This window comes from Neoarius graeffei, chromosome 12 (assembly GCF_027579695.1).
Source record: "Neoarius graeffei isolate fNeoGra1 chromosome 12, fNeoGra1.pri, whole genome shotgun sequence".
Lineage (NCBI taxonomy): Eukaryota > Metazoa > Chordata > Actinopteri > Siluriformes > Ariidae > Neoarius > Neoarius graeffei.
The window spans coordinates 78,095,904-78,114,811 of NC_083580.1; the positions used below are offsets into that span (position 1 = coordinate 78,095,904).

Sequence of the window (18,908 nt, forward strand, 5' to 3'; positions counted from 1 at the left end):
TTCTAAACCAATACCATGAAACGCACAGTCAAGGTATTATTATTAATAATAATTTGATGATCAGGAATATTTCTAAACGCCTGCAAAAATCCTTTTGAAAATTACATCTGGCTTGCAAGACGAGCCATTTTCCCAGCATTTGGCCTTTTCAAAAGAAAAAAAAAAATGTCCACAATAATAAAGAATTTTTTTTTTTTATTGCTTCAGAATCAGAACCTTTAACGTTATCCAGTGATGCGTGTTATGTGGAGTTTCTTGAAAACCTTTAAACCACACCATGACCAACAGATTTCGGGATTTCAGGACAGGTTTATTAATATATACAGAAAATACAAAAAGAAATAAAAGAAGGGGGAAAAAAAAAAAAGATTTGTTTTAGAGTTTTGTCACTCTGTTCTGGTCGCTTCCTTGCATTTAATCAAATTCCATTTTAAAATAAAACATGCTGTTTTGAGATCCATCATAAAACCCATGTCAATTTGTCCTCAGTAACCATTATCCATTTTCCCCACAGATACAAAAAAAAAAAAAAGCGCATAGTTTATATTAATAATTCTTAGAAGAAAAAAAAAAGCAACAAAACATTTTATTTTTTACTTACAAAAAATTAGCAAATCAATGAGCAAGACGCTAAAGTTACTTATATAATCAAAATGACGTCATGGCTGCAAGACCGGAGGCAAATGAACATATATTTACAAGCAGAACCGGCGTCCCGGATCCAGACGAATGATTATTTCCATCCAGGGTCACGAGGCGTCGTAATCATCATCATCTTCGTGCTTCCTTTTCAGCGAGGAGCCCGAGTCACCGGACGAGTTCTGAGACACCATGTTGGTGGTAATGAGGATGTTCTTGGAGCCGATGAGAGAGGGGTTGATGAGGACGTTCTGGACCGTGCCTGGAGTGCTCGGGGTCGCTGTGTGTATGGATAGAAATATAAATACAAAAACGCAGCATTCGGTAATACATCTGATTTCAATTAATTAGATTTAATTTCTTTGTTTTTCAGCTGATTCTCGACGTCGCACCGGTACTGACCCGATTTCGCAGATGTAGCTTGAGAGGACGGGATCTGAACCGTGAAGCGCTGACCTGTTAGTGACACCGGCGTGCCTACTTTCGAGCCCATTGTCTGCACCGAAGGGGTAGCTGAGAACAACAAGAAAACGTGAACACACATTAATCAGCCGAGTGCTTCATCGTATCTCGCCGAGACCCTGTGGATCCGTCCAGACGAGCTGCTCATTTCAGAACTCGCACGCAATCCGCTCATACTGAACATCCTTTCAGTACTGTTTCAATTAAAGACAGGCATGTAATGATGTATCGTGATACAAATTTATGAAAAAAAAAAGAATTGTGATGATCAGGCTGCTTCATCGCTTACCCCGTGTCCAAAATCACTCCCTACTGATGGACTATATAGCGAGGACGCCATTTTGTCGTGCTGTCCGAATGTATAGTGAGGATTATTTACACCCTATATAGTGCACTCAAAGCATCCCACAATGCATCACGAAAAGCAGTGTACAACCGATGATCACTAATCAAGCAATATATCCCATCATGCATTGCAGTCGCACTGAAAGGAATCAAATCAAAAGCCTCGGCAAGGAAAGAAGAAAGTATTCAGCCTTGATTTAAAAGAACTGAAAGCTGCAGGTGCTTTGTATTGATTAATGTTGGAAATGTGCTCAGTATAATACGGATTTATCACAAAAACACACGCATGTGTTTATTTTGAAAACCCACCAGCCGACTGATCTGGCACGCTTTAATTGTGCGACAGTAATGACGTAAACACCAGCGCGATGGAGTAGTGTCCGAAAGCGCTTTATTATTTAACCAGTGAGCTCACTGTATAGTCCTCTATATAGTAATTCTCTATGGAATGAATAGGGAGCAGTGAAGGAGAGTGATTTCAGACACAGGGTTACTTTTTCCTCACTGTAATTGCATTATTTAGACAGCAGAGGGCGCAATAATTAAATACGACTGGCTGGTGTTGAGTGGTATATCAGCTCGTATGATACTGAACGAGTCAAAGACAGGTTTTTACAGAATTACTTTGATTTCTTGAACTATTTCAGCCTTTTACAGTAATTACTTTAGCTTAACTATTGTTATTGTTAAATGTGCTTCATAAATAAAGAATCTTGACTAGAAATATTTTTTACGGATTATAAGGATCGTCACGTTTTTATCAATGACTGATCTAAATTAAAATCACGTCCAGTGTTTTGTGTTCGTGAGCTAAACCAGGGCTCGACATTAATGGTAGTCCGACTGTCCGGGATGACTAAACGTTTGGTCCGGGTGAGTCAAATCTGCATCCGCCTGTCTGACAGGACGAGGTGAATATTTGTTGAAAATCACCATTTTTATAGTAATTATTCCAGAATTACAGGAGTAAACTCCCAACAAAACCAGTTCAATCCCCTCAGTGATCCGGCCACGTTACTGTTTACGAAATTCCAGGGAAGCTGAATACAGCAGGTGTGTGTAAAAATAACCATGTTGTAAGTAGGCATATCAGGTGAAAATTCAAAATCAATGCAAATTGCTTGAAACTGCCCTCATTGGATTTAGAATTGAATGCAGAGCAACATGCTTTTTACAGAATTAAAATGTTTATCTGTTCTTCAGATATTACAAATCAAAGATGAAAAAAAACCCGGCATAATTTTTAGAAAGCGGCCGTAATAGCCTGTCTGAGGATCACATGGTCCAAAATGGGCCTCATTAACCTATGAGATCAAATGTTTTTTCTTTATAACTTTTCTATTTTTCAAGATATTTACATGGAAATTGGCAGCACACACAGTGCTGAGCGTAAATGAGTGCACCCCGTTTGAAAAGTAACATTTTAAACAGTATCTCAATGAACACAACCAATCTCCAAAATGCTGACAGGACAAAGTTTAATATAACATCTGTTTAACTTATAACGGGAAAGTAAGGTTAATAATATAAACTTAGATTACACATTTTTCAGTTTTACTCAAATTAGGGTGGTGCAAAAATGAGTACACCCCACAACAAAAACTCATGGCCTCCATGATTTTTAATGACGGCACCAAGTCTTCTAGGCATGGAATGAACAAGTTGGCGACATTTTGCAACGTCAATCTTTTTCCATTCTTCAACAATGACCTCTTTTAGTGACTGGATGCTGGATGGAGAGTGATGCTCAACTTGTCTCTTCAGAATTCCCCATAGGTGTTCGATTGGGTTCAGATCAGGAGACATACTTGGCCACTGAATCACTTTCACCCTGTTCTTCTTCAGAAATCCAACAGTGGCCTTAGATGTGTGTTTAGTCATGTTGGAAAAGTGCACGACGACCAAGGGCACGGAGTGATGGTAGCATCTTCTCTTTCAGTATACAGCAATACGTCTGTGAATTCATGATGCCATCAATGAAATGCAGCTCCCCGACACCAGCAGCACTCATGCAGCCCCACATAAGGACACTGCCACCACCATGTTTCACTGTAGGCACCAGGCATTTTTCTTTGTATTCCTCACCTTTGCGATGCCATACAGTTTGGAAGCCATCAGTTCCAAAAACATTTATCTTGGTCTCATCACTCCAGAGTATAGAGTCCCAGTAGTCTTCATCTTTGTCAGCATGGGCCCTGGCAAACTCTAGGCGGGCTTTTTTGTGCCTGGGCTTTAGGAGAGACTTCTTTCGTGGACGGCATCCATGCATGCCATTCCTCTGCAATGTACACCGTATTGTGTCACGGGAAATAGTCACCCCAGTTTGGCTTTCTACTTCTTTAGATAACTGCAGTGAACTTGCATGCCGATTTTCTTCAACCCTTCTCATCAGAAGACGCTCCTGTTGAGGTGTTAACTTCCGTGGACGACCTGGACGTCTCTGTGAGATGGTTGCAGTTCCAGCTTTCTTAAATTTCCGTACCACTTTTGCTACAGTATTCTGACTGATAAGTAAAGCTTTGCTGATCTTCTTGTAGCCTTCACCTTCGTGGTGGAAAGAAATTATTTTCTTTGGGGAATTCTGAAGAGACGAGTTGAGCATCACTCTCCATCCAGCATCCAGTCACTAAAAGAGGTCGTTGTTGAAGAATGGAAAAAGATTGATGTTGCAAAATGTCGCCAACTTGTTCATTCCATGCCTAGAAGACTTGGTGCTGTCATTAAAAATCATGGAGGCCATACAAAGTACTAGATGGAGTAGTTTTTGTTGTGGGGTGTACTCATTTTTGCACCACCCTAATTTGAGTAAAACTGAAAAAATGTGTAATCTAAGTTTATATTATTAACCTTACTTTCCCGTTATAAGTTAAACAGATGTTATATTAAACTCTGTCTTGTCAACATTTTGGAAATTGTTTGTGTTCATTGAGATATTGTTTAAAATGTTACTTTTCAAAGGGGGTGCACTCATTTATCAGCACTGTAAATGGTTATATACTGAATACAAAGTTTAAATAATTAGTAAAAACTAATAATGCAAATTAGTATATACTGTAATTAGTATTCATTATGCTAATTATATAAAAACGTAAAATCGGTACGCTCTCTTCTTCCAAGTTTCACCAAATGGCTTTATTTGTGCAACATAAAGCTGATCTTAATTCTCATTTATACATCACAAAGAAGGAGAAATCAGTGTTAATTATAAAATACGCACAAATAAGCACTGAATGTCGTTCACATCTACCATTCTCTATCAAAATAAAAAAGTAATAGATTATTTCTCATCCCCTATTTGTGCTCCGTAGGCCTTTGTATTTCTCAAAAGTAGAGTCTACTAGTGTTTATATGAAAGAATATAAATGATTATTTTGATTAATATTCACAGCTTTCAAGGCGAACCTCAAAAAAACTGTCTGATCCACATCCAATAACCAATTCACATTCACTGAACTGAAATTGACACTCGCGCTTCTGACTTCAGGGATTGAAAACATCATTCCGACCACTAAGATCTCAATATTTTTCACCAAAACAACTCCGGTTATATTCTAAAATTGTTATTTATTTACAGGAATCAGTTTGATGTGAAATAATAAGTAGGTAAAGCTATGAAAACTCACTTCAAAGTCTCCCATGAATCATAATGTCAAAACTAGCAGACGGAAAATTTTTGCTGAATCCTTCATCAGAAACCGTGAGAGCGAGAGAACATCCCTATAAACAAAAGTGATCTGATTGATATTGACGAGTAATCCAGTGGGAAACCGATCAGAGGAGAGAGAGTGAGCCTGAGCGCTTTCCCGTGACTCAAAAAGAAAAGCACTGGCGGTTTCCCGACGTCGCATGAGCAGAGTTTTTACTCTGTTGTACCGACTTCAACCTGCCGTTACTCCCAAAGTACTGAACAGATCTTAATGAGATAGATTTCTTTAGAAAGCAGAGATTATAAGCTTTTTAATGATAGAAAATATTCAAGAGTTAAGCAATGAGAGATTTGGAAATTTAGATGAGCGTCTGCATGGACAATTTTCACAGCATGGCCAGCGAGCGTCTGATACGCCGAGTGTAATATCTAATTAGACTTTGATTATTAGACTTTGAATTCACAGAAATCGAGGAAATGGTGATCAAATACGTGAACCTTCCTTTCCTTTCATTTCATTTGGACTTGCGTGGTATTTTTCTTTTGTATGGTTCACATTACGGATCGGTCACCAAACAGGAGAAGAACAGACTGCAATGGACAATAAGGACTGCAAAGAAAATATTGGTGTCAACCTGCCCTCCATCCAAGACTTATACTTGTCCAGAGTCAGGAAACGGGCAGGTAACATCTCTGCGGACCCATCACACCCTGGTCACAATCTGTTTAATCTTCTCCCCTCAGGGAGGCGATATAGATCACTGTATGCAAAAACAACCAGACACAAGAATAGTTTCTTCCCTCAGGCTGTCTCTGTGATGAACAGCTAAAATCCACATTCATATATCAGTAATATCACTTGCAAAATATCTGCACACTTATACTGTCATTCTGTGCTCACTGTGACTTTTATATATATATATATATATATATATATATATATATATATATATATATATATATATATATATATATATATATTTATTTTACTTATTTAAATTTACTATTCATCTTTGCACTATGCACCATATTGCACCAAAAGGGAAATCCTTTCTGTGATGAACAGCTAAAATCCAGATTCATATATCAGTAATATCACTTGTAAAATATCTGAACACTTATACCGTCATTCTGTGCTCACTGTATAATTTATATTTATTTAACTATTCCATACTTGACTTACCTGGATTACTTTGCACTATGCACCTATTTTTGTTGTTTGCTTGTTTGTTTTGTGTATACTAGGGCTGCACAATTAATCGAATTTAATCGAAAATCGCGATTTTGGCTGCCACGATTAAATTAAATGAAAATCGCAATTTATTTCCATTTAAAATGCGAGCTCTGCTGTATATCTGATCAAGCACTTTTTGACCAATACTCTGCCAAACCATTAGGGGGTGAACCGACGCATGTAAGGTTTCATTACTCCGCCTAAATAAGCAAGCAAGCCAAGTGCAGTGTTGCCAGATTGGGCGGTTTTAAGTGCATTTTGGCGGGTTTTGAACATATTTTGGTATGGAAAACGTCAGCAGCATCTGGCAACACTGGCCAAGTGCGCAGAGCTTCAGTGCAGCGGTATCTTCTTCAAGGGCTGATAGCGTGAGAGTAGGTAGCAGATTGAAGTGAGAGAGAAAAGCTAACTATGTCGGAACAACAGACTATTTAGCACTGGAGGCAATGCTGTGACCTGCCTTCGCTCATGTTTAAAGCCAGAGCATGTTGATAGGCTGCTCTTTCTAGCTAAAAACTTGTAGGCCTCAGTATAATGCTATGTAATTGTTGCAACTGAGTTTTCAGTTCCTTCATCCTTTGGTAATTTCTTGGATAAATTTCATTTATTTGTCATTTGGAAATCAGAATTTCTCTTTTAAATTTCATCCTGCACTGAAAGCTGTTCATATTGTTTGTTTGAATATAGTGAAATAACATTTAAGTGATTTCCCTAACATCAAGAATAATCGTGATTAATAATCGTGATTACAATTTTGATCAAGATAATCGTGATTATCATTTTTTCCATAATTGTGCAGACCTAGTGTATACGCTTTTTTATCTGTTTTTGTACTATGAGAGCTAAGTGAACCGGAGTCAAATTCCTTGTGTGTGTCCACACACCTGGCAATAAAAGTGTTTCTATTCTATTAACCATCACAAATGTGGTCAAATATTTCGGGGGAATTTTACGACAGTAAAAGCCGAACTCACTGACGGTTTGTTTTCATTCACAGCGTGATTCGGTCACCCTCATCACATCCAACTCATCTCATCTCATTATCTCTAGCCGCTTTATCCTGTTCTACAGGGTCGCAGGCAAGCTGGAGCCTATCCCAGCTGACTACGGGCGAAAGGCGGGGTACACCCTGGACAAGTCGCCAGGTCATCACAGGGCTGACACATAGACACAGACAACCATTCACACTCACATTCACACCTACGCTCAATTTAGAGTCACCAGTTAACCTAACCTGCATGTCTTTGGACTGTGGGGGAAACCGGAGCACCCGGAGGAAACCCATGCGGACACGGGGAGAACATGCAAACTCCACACAGAAAGGCCCTCGCCGGCCCCGGGGCTCGAACCCGGACCTTCTTGCTGTGAGGCGACAGCGCTAACCACTACACCACCGTGCCGCCCCACATCCAACTCGTTTTTATTAAATTAATTTATACTTCAGGTTTTCCTGGATTAATACAGATTTAATTTCATTTCCTCCAGAAGCTTGGAATTTGGGTGAATCTGCAGATCAGGTAATGGGTTAGAACACACACACACACACACACCCCATAATGGGGCACTGGATAGTTTTTGTTTATTGTTACATCTAAAGTTTGAGTTTTATTGGAAAATCATTAAAGCAGAATGATGATCATAACTATAACAAAGTTTATCAAAACGCAGGTAATCACTTTAAAAAAGTTAATGTCGAGCTCTGTAGACGGTGGATTAAACGATCAACGAGAAGTTTTTGGCCTCCACTTTGAGATTAAATCTGATTAGTCATAAAATGTGTCTCGGTGGATTAAAAATATATTTTACAACTCAACGCTCAACATCAGTAGAGTAAAGCTGGGCTGAATGGAAAGCATCAGAACGCTGTTCTTATCCGGATGCTCAGGAAAACTCACCAAGAGTGGGCGTGCTCGGGCGACTGGAAACGGCCCCCACGCTGAGCCGCGGCACCGTGATCCTCCCCGCAGACGAAGACACCTACAACACAGCAACGTCAGCACCGTGTCCCACACACACACACAATATCATCAGAGCTTCACTTCGTGTAAGAAGCCTGACCTTTTTCTGCAGCGACTTGAGCCTGTAGTTGGGCGCCGTTAAACAGTAGCGGTCTGGTGGAAGACGAGGACCTGCGTACGGCTTAATCAAAGGCAGAGGGGTTTGATTCTTCTGCCTGGCAACCTCGAGCAGAAACTGGAAGAAAGAATCACGGAATGAGCTCAGAACAGCCTGACAGGAGGATTTTAGGACACGAAGGCATGGGACTTACATCTCGTGGAGGCGGAGACGTAAAGGACTGATCCATTCGACACTGGATGGCTAACCGTATGTCGTCTGCATCCACGTTGGCCTTCTTAGCGTGTGTGGCGTATATTTTGGCATCTTCGATTATAGTGGTGACGTATCCTACAGAAAGATAAAAGGGTCAAAAAAAAAAAAAAGGGGTGCACAAAGCGTCACAACTCCACTGACTCTTTAGTGTAATGCTATGGTCATTTAATTTTAATAAACTCTCTCACAATGAGCTTTTTCAGAAATATCATGGACATCATTTTCATTTATTTATTTATATAATGAAAGGGAGAAGGAAAAAAAACAAACAAACAGCTGATATGGTGTTATTTCCACCCCAGGTGTCAACAAACAAACAAACCAATCTCGCTTATTTTAAAAAACATATTTCCGGCATTTTCTTGGTCACAAATTAAATCCCACAAATTAAAGACTTAATATGTTCATCTGGGACGACACGATGTTACAAAATAACCCCCATGTGACCTCTGGGACTCTGCTGAAGTACTGAGTGAGATCTGAGCCGAGGTGCTGAGAGAAGAAAATCGAGCACGATCTCAAAAATGTGCGTTTTATTCCATGCAAATTATGTGCTGTGGAGGTTTAAAGCTAGACTGCCTTTCAGATTTTTCAAGTGTAGGTCATAAAAAGAATTTTCCCCGACACCCAGTTATTTTTATTTAGTGACCGAAAGCTACTGAATTCGAATCACAGACTTCCAATTTTATTAGTTTTTTTTTTTTAAACAGAACAATTAATGAACTTATCTCCACGTGGCCCTAAATTGTCCGCTATTTTTTCCTGCTTCACCATGACCCAATTCAAGATACTACGTCATGCATCACGTGGTGGGCTTTCCCTGTTCACACAAGGCATTGTGGGATACAAATTTGAAACAGGAGAGAAAAATGGAGGATGTGAGTGTGCGAATGAAATGTGAAAGACTGACTACAGTAACGGAAAGAAAGTGAGAAGAAAAGACGTTATGTTATATACGAAGGAAAGGAAACGCAGGAAATATCAAACTAATAAATATGGGCGCTCAGCGAGCACCTCAGTGTGATCAGCTGTTCGTTTAGCGACAGAATGATGGAACTGTCAGTGCACGCTCAAAGGGAAACCTGTAGATGGCAGTAATGCAACACTGTGGATGCCAGCTGCCGTAAAACTCAAAAGAAGAAGGTAAACCTGCGCATGCGCACACGGACTTCCTCTGTCTGCTTGACTGCGCCAAGCGAGCGATTTCATGCACATTATTTGCTTTAATCCCCTCAAATTAAATAACTTCCCAGCCACAGAATGGCCTGATATTTTGTGAGATATTACAGAAATAAACAGATATCACAATCACCACATTTCAGACGGAACTAAATTTCACCGATTTTATGAAATCGAAAGGCCGTCTAGCTTTAAAGACCAAAAAGACACAAACAATCCGTCATATTTCCAGCACTGGGTCCGGCTGGATGGATCCTGTGGTGTGTGCCAGCCTGTGCAGTGTCACGTAGCTGAGAAACAGACGCATCAGAAGTTACCTGGTTTTATAAGATAAAATGCGTATAAACTTACTGTACGTGAACTCCAACATCTGATTAATGACTCTGGGTTCATACTCCGTGATTCCCATGTCTTTCAAAATCTGCATCATCACCTACAAGAAGCAGAAGAATTGTTAAGTATTTGTTAAAACAGTATGATGACGTTTTCAAACCCTACTGATTTTAGTTCGAAAAAATAACGCATTACAAAATAATCAGTGAACACTGTTGGATTTGCTCTTCTGATCTCGCTTCAGCACAGGGGATACAAGTCGCTGATACAGCATCAAATGGTCATTAAGTGAAACCGAGAGCCGATGGAATGGCGCGATGATGTTGTTGAATTTAAATTGCATCGCTCCGTCGTTTCTCAGCAATGAGGTCGTACATTATCACAAATGGTGCCAGTATTTCTAAAAACCAAAACACGCTCTAGTGATCATGAACAATGAAAACTCCGAAGGAAAAAAAAAAGATGCGCTATGACAACAACTTGGTCGTCGGATCATCCAGCATCAAAACATCGAGGTGAGGTGAGAAGGTGCATTTTGTGAAGTACGTCAGTTTGATTTCTCAATCAATTTTCTTCAAATATGGCACTCAGATTGCAGGAGAGTGCCCCCCGACCCCACTAGAACGGCCACTCGAGCTCATCCACCACTTTTCATTCTCTACATTGGAAGTATGGGATGAGAGAAACACTAGGCGGGTGACACTAAGGTATAATATCAATATTGTGATAAATTACACCACGGTGTAGCGTCTGTCACTTTCTCGTCTTTTACACCAATCTCTCTCGCTTTCTCTCCTTTTAAATCTGCTTCTTTATCCATTTCTCTCTTTACCGTGCCTGGATTGTCTCCCAAGCACAAAGTCTTCTGGAACGTGTAGACGAGCAACGCAGCCACATTGGTCTTGAGCTTAATGCTGTGAAGACTAAAATTTTAGTCTGGAACACTCCAAGCAACATACCACTTCGCTCCCGCCAAGGTCAACGTCTTGTTGAGGTTTCTGATTGGCTCGTGGGTGAATCTGTCCAAGACGGACATGAAGCTCAGGAAAGGCCTAGCTTGGAAAGCACTCAACAGCACGATGGATGTTTGGCGATCAAATCTATCAAGACAGCTAAAGCTTCGTTTTTCTCAGCGGCTGTCGAATCTGTTTTGCTTTATGGCTGCGAGGGCTGGACTCTCACAACTGCACTTGCATTGGAGAAATCCCTAAATGGCACCTACACACATCGGCTGGAGAGACCAGATCACCAATTCGGAGCTGTATGGCGACATCCTCCGTATCTCAGACAAGACTGGCTACAGGAAACTTGGCCTTGTTGGTCATTGCTTTCACCACCCTGACCTTCGTAAGTCAGCTGGTGCTGTGGTGCTTAACCCATAGTCATCTGAGGAGGGGCCGCCCTTCAGCCAACTTTCTAAACACACTAATGAGAGTCTTTCTGAACTAACATCACGCATCAACAATTGCGATGACAATCATATAGCAGTGTTTCAAAAATAAAAAAGGTGGTGGCGGGGGTTTGGGGGCCGCCTAGGCCCCCAACGGGGTCCGGGGCGGAGCCCTGGTTGGGGGTCAGGGAGACAAAGTCCTCCTGAAGCTGACGGACTTTGGGCTTTTTTTGACAGTGAAACCGGCTGATAAATGGATAGGAAATGCTAAATCATTGCTAAAATCATTTTACAAAAAATTAACGCATCCTTACTGTCCATATCATCTTCATTGTCAACGTGAGACTCAATTGACATTTCAGTTGAGACTGATGCACATCCCTGAATTAATTATATTTTTTCATTTATTTTTCACACACAGAACTTCTCATCTCATTATCTGTAGCCGCTTTATCCTTCTACAGGGTCGCAGGCAAGCTGGAGCCTATCCCAGCTGACTACGGGCGAAAGGCGGGGTACACCTTGGACAAGTCGCCAGGTCATCACAGGGCTGACACATAGACACAGACAACCATTCACACTCACATTCACACCTACGGTCAATTTAGAGTCACCAGTTAACCTAACCTGCATGTCTTTGGACTGTGGGGGAAACCGGAGCACCCAGAGGAAACCCACGCGGACACGGGGAGAACATGCAAACTCCGCACAGAAAGGCCCTCGCCGGCCCCGGGGCTCGAACCCAGGACCTTCTTGCTGTGAGGCGACAGCGCTAACCACTACACCACCGTGCCGCCACACAGAACTTCCATGGATAAAACAAAATACCCAATTACAATAAATGCATACATTTTTTACAATACACATAATGTTAAATGGGTGAAACCACTTCAATCAATGCACGAGCTAGTGCGCGTGCCCGAGACTGGCACTACAAAGCCACCCCGGCCACCGTAGTTCGGGTCCTTTGACCCAGGAACCCGGAAGTCCTGCAGTAAACAAACACAGTGAAGCAACAGGAAAATGCAGCTCTTGCTGACACAATCACAGATACGTAAAATAAAAGACCTGAACTTAAGGCCAAAAAAAAAAAAGTGTGTTTCCGGTAACATGAAATACTAAAATAAGGTCGGTAGGTAGGAAAGTTTTTTTTTGTCTTAATTTTTTTTTATTTTGTTCGAAAAAATTAACACAAGTAAACATCTTACAAAATAGTATTTTGGCACAGAATCCTTTATACCACACATCATAATAAAATAAGTGTTTTAAATCTTTAAACGAATAAAAAAAAATATTGCGAGAGTTCGAGTTATGATCTACGGAAGCGATATTTCATGATATTTTCATGTAATAACGTGAAAACACCTCATCAAGAAATAATGTGAAAATAACGTCCTAGGCTAGGCTACTTCCATTAAAAGCAGACGGCCTCGCCTACTGTAGAACTTGGGTCGAGCAAAAACACCGAGCAAAAACATGGTTGAATCCTGAATGACTCCTATTTGTATAAATAGGGGACTACATAGGTGGCAAAATTTAGTGTTTTTTCCTGCCATGGAAGTGCACTTGTATACTGAAAAGGAAGCAATTTGCATTACAGCCTTGAATGAGGATTCAAAATGGCGGCTCAGCTCAGTTTCCCTTCCTCCTTCAGTATACAAGTGCGCTTCCATGTTTATGCAGGAGGGCTGATAGAAGTGGCGAAACATTTTACTTTTTATCGTTTCTTTCACAACTTGAATGCGTTGAAACAAAAAATTATGACAAACTAACGCCGCTTACACTAAAATATCGAGGGAAATTTGTAATAAAAACTTTACGGTCGGCAATTTCGACGCGGAAATTCTCAATTGGTCGGGTTACCGGAAACACACCATTTTTTTTATTTGGCCTAGTGTGTGTGTGCTGTTATATGATTACTGTAAGTGTGTATGGTCAGAAAAGACGATAGATAAGCGTAACCGTTGCACAATAACGCTACAAACACCTGCCAAGTTATTTAGCCGCTGGCTCGCTGCAGCTTGTAGCTTCCAGCGTTACTGTGTGTCAGTATAGTGTAATGTGGTGCGGTGTAGTGGAGTGTAACGCAGGGATGGACCTCAATCTGCAGAGCTCTGTGTCACAATCTGGATGCAGCCGGCCGGTTGGTTTTCTATTGCAATCGCATGGCCATTTCAGGTAGCCCCGTATGCATTCGTTTAATGGTCTTCTGCGTGTTAAATAGTTAAAGCAAATACGATATATTTGGTGTATACGGATGAAGTTACGTATTTATTTATTTTTTGGCCAAGGGAAGGGCGGCGGGCCAGAATTATAACGTGGCGGTGCGCCACTTTAAAAGCGCCCGTGGAGAACACTGCATTATGGATATCATCATTCTTCTTCTTCTGGCTGCTCCATTTCAGTCACCACAGCAAATCTGTTCCTCATATTTGACTTGGCATAGGTTTTTACACCAGATGCACTTCCTGATGCAACCCTCCACAATCCATCTGCGCTTGAACCCAGCACCAAGTATACACTGTCCTGTACGACACCAGTGGCTGGGTATTTTACCGAACCTGGATGGTTTTGGACTGTTGAGAAAACTCACATAGACACGGTGAGAACATGCAAAGTCCACACAGAAAGGCCCCCGTTAAAGACCATGAGGTTCGAACCCAGAACCTTCTTGCTGTGAGGCGATGGTGCGAACCACTACACCAGATCCAGATACTATGGATATGGTTATACAGTACAGAGTGGAATCATCTGATTTGGATGCAACAATGCTGTACTGTATATCGTGATATTATATCGTAGAAACGCCTTCAAGAATCGCGGTACTATGAGACGATTCTTTATCCGATTTTACATCACCTGCCCTTAAGTTGTACAGAGTGGACACTGTACAACTTCCGGGCTTGAACCCAGCACAGAATGGTCTTGTGTGTGTTAAATAGTTAAAGCGAATACGATTTATTTGGTGTATACGGATGAAGTTACGTATTTATTTATTTTTTGGCCAAGGGAAGGGCGGTGCGCCACTTTAAAAGCGCCCGTGGAGAACATTGCATTATGGATATCATTCTTCTTCTGGCTGCTCCGTTTCAGAGTCACCACAGCAGATCTGTTCCGCATATTTGACTTGGCATAGGTTTTTACACCAGATGCACTTCCTGATGCAACCCTCCACAATCTATCCGCGCTTCAACCCAGCACCAAGTATACACTGACTTGTACGACACCAGTGGCTGGGTATTTTACCGAATCTGGATGGTTTTGGACTGTTAAGGAAACTCACACAGACACGGTGAGAACATGCAAACTCCACACAGAAAGGCCCCTGTTAAAGACCGTGAGGTTCGAACCCAGAACCTCCTTGCTGTGAGGCGACGGTGCGAACCACTACACCAGATCCAGATACTATGAATATGGTTATACAGTACCAGGGATCGAAACGGGCGGTCGCCCACTCGCCAATGCGAGTTGGAAAGGGTACGGGCGACTAGTGACAACATGTACTCGACCGAGTGGGCGACTGGCTCGCCACGCTATATATCAAACTACTCACTGCCTCGATGGTTTCTATCAACCATTCTCGCCCATTTTAAGCAGAACTTGGTCTATTTTACCGTTTTTTACGATAATTTCAATAGATTTTGTGAGACATTTGTGAAGTTGGCATAGACGCGGGCGCCGCCATATTGTTTACGTGCGCAGTATACACCGCTACATGCAGCATGGCTGTGTGAAGTTTAGTTTCTTCCTGTTCATTTTCGTTGCTGCCCATGAAGACAAATGTAACTTGAACCGCTATTGGTCAGATAGATTAGACCCCCGCGAAGTTTAAAAGTCCTTGGCTTGACATTTCTGACAGCTATCAAAACAAACGGATATCGCTCAACAAGTACGATGAGCCACAGCAGCCTGCAGGTGATGAGAGGGAGTATGTGGCAGGAGGTGTAAAGCCCCAGGAGAGACAGAATGAGGAGGTGGAAGATGAAGATGACGAGGAGGCGCAGTATGATGTGGTGTATGACCCGAGAGATGATGATGATGATCTGGATGAGGGTTTCGAAGATTGTGATAACACTGGGGAACAATTAGAAAAAAAATTTCTGTTGAGTTAGATTTTTATGCTGATTAAAACTAAAATTGGCATGCTGATTCCAAAATTGCAGTCAGTTTTTTTTCTAGCACGTCAAGTTTTTTCTCCACAGCTTACCCTGCAGACAGCGCTCGAAACTAACGGTGTCCCGACGTCCCGGGGACCATAAAAAATGTCATCGGGACACAAAATTATATCTGGGACAATGGAAAAAAATAGATCTAGCAAAAAAGTTCTACATTAATATTATTTACAAAGCCGTAACACATACGTAGACATTCACCTAATTTGTCAATTTTAATTTTAAAACGTTAACAGCGAAAAATACATAGTAGCTACACTTTCGATGCACCTGCATCCGTAGGCTACAGAGCAGCGCATTCTGTTCTAGAATCTTCGGCCGGAGTCCGCGTTATATGGACTTGGAATGGAATTGCTACCGCACACGCTGCGCCGACTCTTGCCAGAACAAAAATGCTTAAGTGGTTGAAGCGGACCGACCGCAGGGAAGAAACTGAAAGCCCAGACATAACGTCTCCGGGACCTTCAGGATCCAAAGTGTCATCGCCTGGTCTGCAGGCAATGCTAGCAACTGAATGAACTTAATGAACACTGTTAGACACGTTATAAAATACAACAGGAATGATGTGGATGATATTGACGGAAGATACCGTTCAACAGAATAAGTGAGTTTTCTTGGTGTCTTTCTAGTTCAGAAAGTTTAGTCAGTCAGCAGCACAACTAGGCTCGGACCTGGCACTATGCTGATGTTGCTAACATGTGCACCCACGTTTCGGCAGCGAAAGTTCATAAAATGGATAACGGAAAGTTCATAAAAATGGATAACGGTAATGGTGAAAATGATAAGTTGGCCTTATAAGTGCCAACAGATATTCAAGGTATAAGTAGATGAAATGAACATAAAAGGGGTCTTATTTTCAACTAAAGTGTACTGCAGATGTAGGGAGTTGAAACATTTTCTGAATGAGCTAGTTGGCCCCTTTAAATAAACGGGTATCTATTCATACAGTGAGATCGCCAAAGTTTGATAAACTGAAAATGCAATAACTGTAATTTTGAAGTAGATGATGTATAGGATATGTGTCGCTTGTGTCTTGTGACTTATTGTAAAAATGATATAAAGGGTTCAAAATCGCATAGTTACAAATATAATAGTAACTTCATATGATAATATTAACCACTGGTTATTTCAGAGAGGAAAAAAATGGGGACACTATTGCTTCCATTCGGGACAATACAACACAGAATTCGGGACCACTGGGGGACACAAAGAAAAAAAGTTAATTTCGAGGCCTGCCTGCAGATAAGCAAAATTCCACTGTAGTAAGACTATTTGAAGGTTATGGAAGAACGTTATCAGGGTAGATGGGATGTACATATGATGGCTGACTATTGTTGGAGCATCAAATGCGATAGTCCTCAAGTTGAACACTCCAGAAAGAGCTATAAACGTAAATTTTTACCTTAGCTACTTGCACAGGCGGCACGGTGGTGTAGTGGTTAGCACGGTCGCCTCACAGCAAGAAGGTTCCGGGTTCGAACCCAGCGGCCGGCGAGGGCCTTTCTGTGTGGAGTTTGCATGTTCTCCCCGTGTCTGCGTGGGTTTCCTGCAGGTGCTCCGGTTTCACCCACAGTCCAAAGACATGCAGTTAGGTTAACGTGGGGCGGCCTTGGGCTGAAGTACCGAACCCCTGACTGCTCCCCGGGTGCTGTAGTGTGGCTGCCCACTGCTCTGAGTGTGTGCGTGTGTTCACTGCTTCAGATGGGTTAAATGCAGAGGATGAATTTCACTGTGCTTGAAGTGTGCATGTGACGAATAAAGGTTTCTTCTTCTTGCACACAATTATAATTACAGTAGCCAAATCCTTTGTAAAAACATAAGTGTTAAATAAACACTGCAGTCATGCCTGTTTCTTTCATATTTCATTGTATGTCAATATTTGTAAATTTTTATAAAACAAGCACATATCTGTTAAGTACAGTATTTTTCATATTTTTTAAGAAAACAGGGAGCCTAGAGTTCAAAAACTTGACGTGATAGAGAAAAACTGAGATCAGTTTTGGATTCCGCACCCAAAAATGAGTTAAAAACAGCTGTCAGACCTAACTCAGGGCGGCACGGTGGTGTAGTGGTTAGCGCTGTCGCCTCACAGCAAGAAGGTCCAGGTTCGAGCCCCGTGGCCGGCGAGGGCCTTTCTGTGCGGAGTTTGCATGTTCTCCCCGTGTCCACGTGGGTTTCCTCCGGGTGCTCCGGTTTCCCCCACAGTCCAAAGACATGCAGGTTAGGCTAACTGGTGACTCTAAATTGAGCGTAGGTGTGAATGTGAGTGTGAATGGTTGTCTGTGTCTATGTGTCAGCCCTGTGATGACCTGGCGACTTGTCCAGGGTGTACCCCGCCTTTCACCCGTAGTCAGCTGGGATAGGCTCCAGCTCGCCTGCGACCCTGTAGAACAGGATAAAGCGGCTACAGATAATGAGAATGAGACCTAACTCAACAAAAATTGTGTTCCCCAGTGTAATGAGATGACTGAGGAAAAAGTTTATAGACCGTTGAAATTGATCACTCATGTATAATATGGTTGTATTATATGAATAAATATATAAAATCGGCTTGAAATTTGTAATTATAAATACGGACCAGTACCTCTGAGAGGCACTGGTCCAAATCGACCAGTGCTCCCAAATTCCCGTTTTGATCCCTGCAGTACAATCTTTGATCAGAGTGGAATCATCTGATTTGGATGCAACAGTGCTATACTGTATATCGTGATATTATATCGTGTATCGTATCGTAGAAACGCCTTCAAGAATCGCGGTACTATGAGACGATTCTTTATCCGGTTTCACATCACTTGCCCTTAACAAGTTGTACAGAGTGGAGAAAACAAAAACAGCATTTTGTTTTACACTTTTGCACCTATATGGATTGGAAATGCAAATGATTCATCACAAACATAAACGATTCTGATTCACATGATTCAAAAAAAAAAGACTGAGGTAAACCAGTTAAGCGCGCGCGAACGAGCACGAATTAGTTTAAACATTTATAACTCACTAAAATATAAACCCGTGTACTGACACAAACATTTATTTTATTTCTTGGACATGTTTCGAAAGCATAAAAACTACACAAAACATCTTGATATTGTTATAACCATCATACCTGTGCATCTTTCGGAACGGTTTTCGGAGACGCCATTTTCCTACTCGAATCTGTCACTGGCTCCGCCTACTAGC

General features: G+C 41.5%; 1 protein-coding gene across 1 annotated transcript; it reads right to left on the bottom strand.

Moving 5' to 3' along the window:
• Window positions 1-289: 289 nt before the first annotated feature.
• taf9 (TAF9 RNA polymerase II, TATA box binding protein (TBP)-associated factor) lies at window positions 290-18,896 on the bottom strand. Its single transcript, XM_060936473.1, has 7 exons — window positions 18,835-18,896; window positions 10,188-10,269; window positions 8,596-8,732; window positions 8,385-8,519; window positions 8,222-8,303; window positions 1,042-1,152; window positions 290-919 (listed from the first exon to the last, which is right to left on the bottom strand). Exons 1-7 carry the CDS (start codon window positions 18,868-18,870, stop codon window positions 750-752), a joined length of 753 nt encoding a protein of 250 aa, XP_060792456.1. The 5' UTR covers window positions 18,871-18,896; the 3' UTR covers window positions 290-749.
• Window positions 18,897-18,908: the final 12 nt, after the last annotated feature.

Bases quoted from the DNA above. Each gene is read 5' to 3' on its own strand.
- taf9 (XM_060936473.1), bottom strand. From the start codon at position 18,870: ATGGCGTCTCCGAAAACCGTTCCGAAAGATGCACAG. The intron at 8,733-10,187 runs GTAAGTTTATAC...ATCTTTCTGTAG, and splicing joins GATGTTGGAGTTCACGTACA to GATACGTCACCACTATAATC. The intron at 8,520-8,595 runs GTAAGTCCCATG...TCTTTCTTCCAG, and splicing joins CGTCTCCGCCTCCACGAGAT to TTTCTGCTCGAGGTTGCCAG.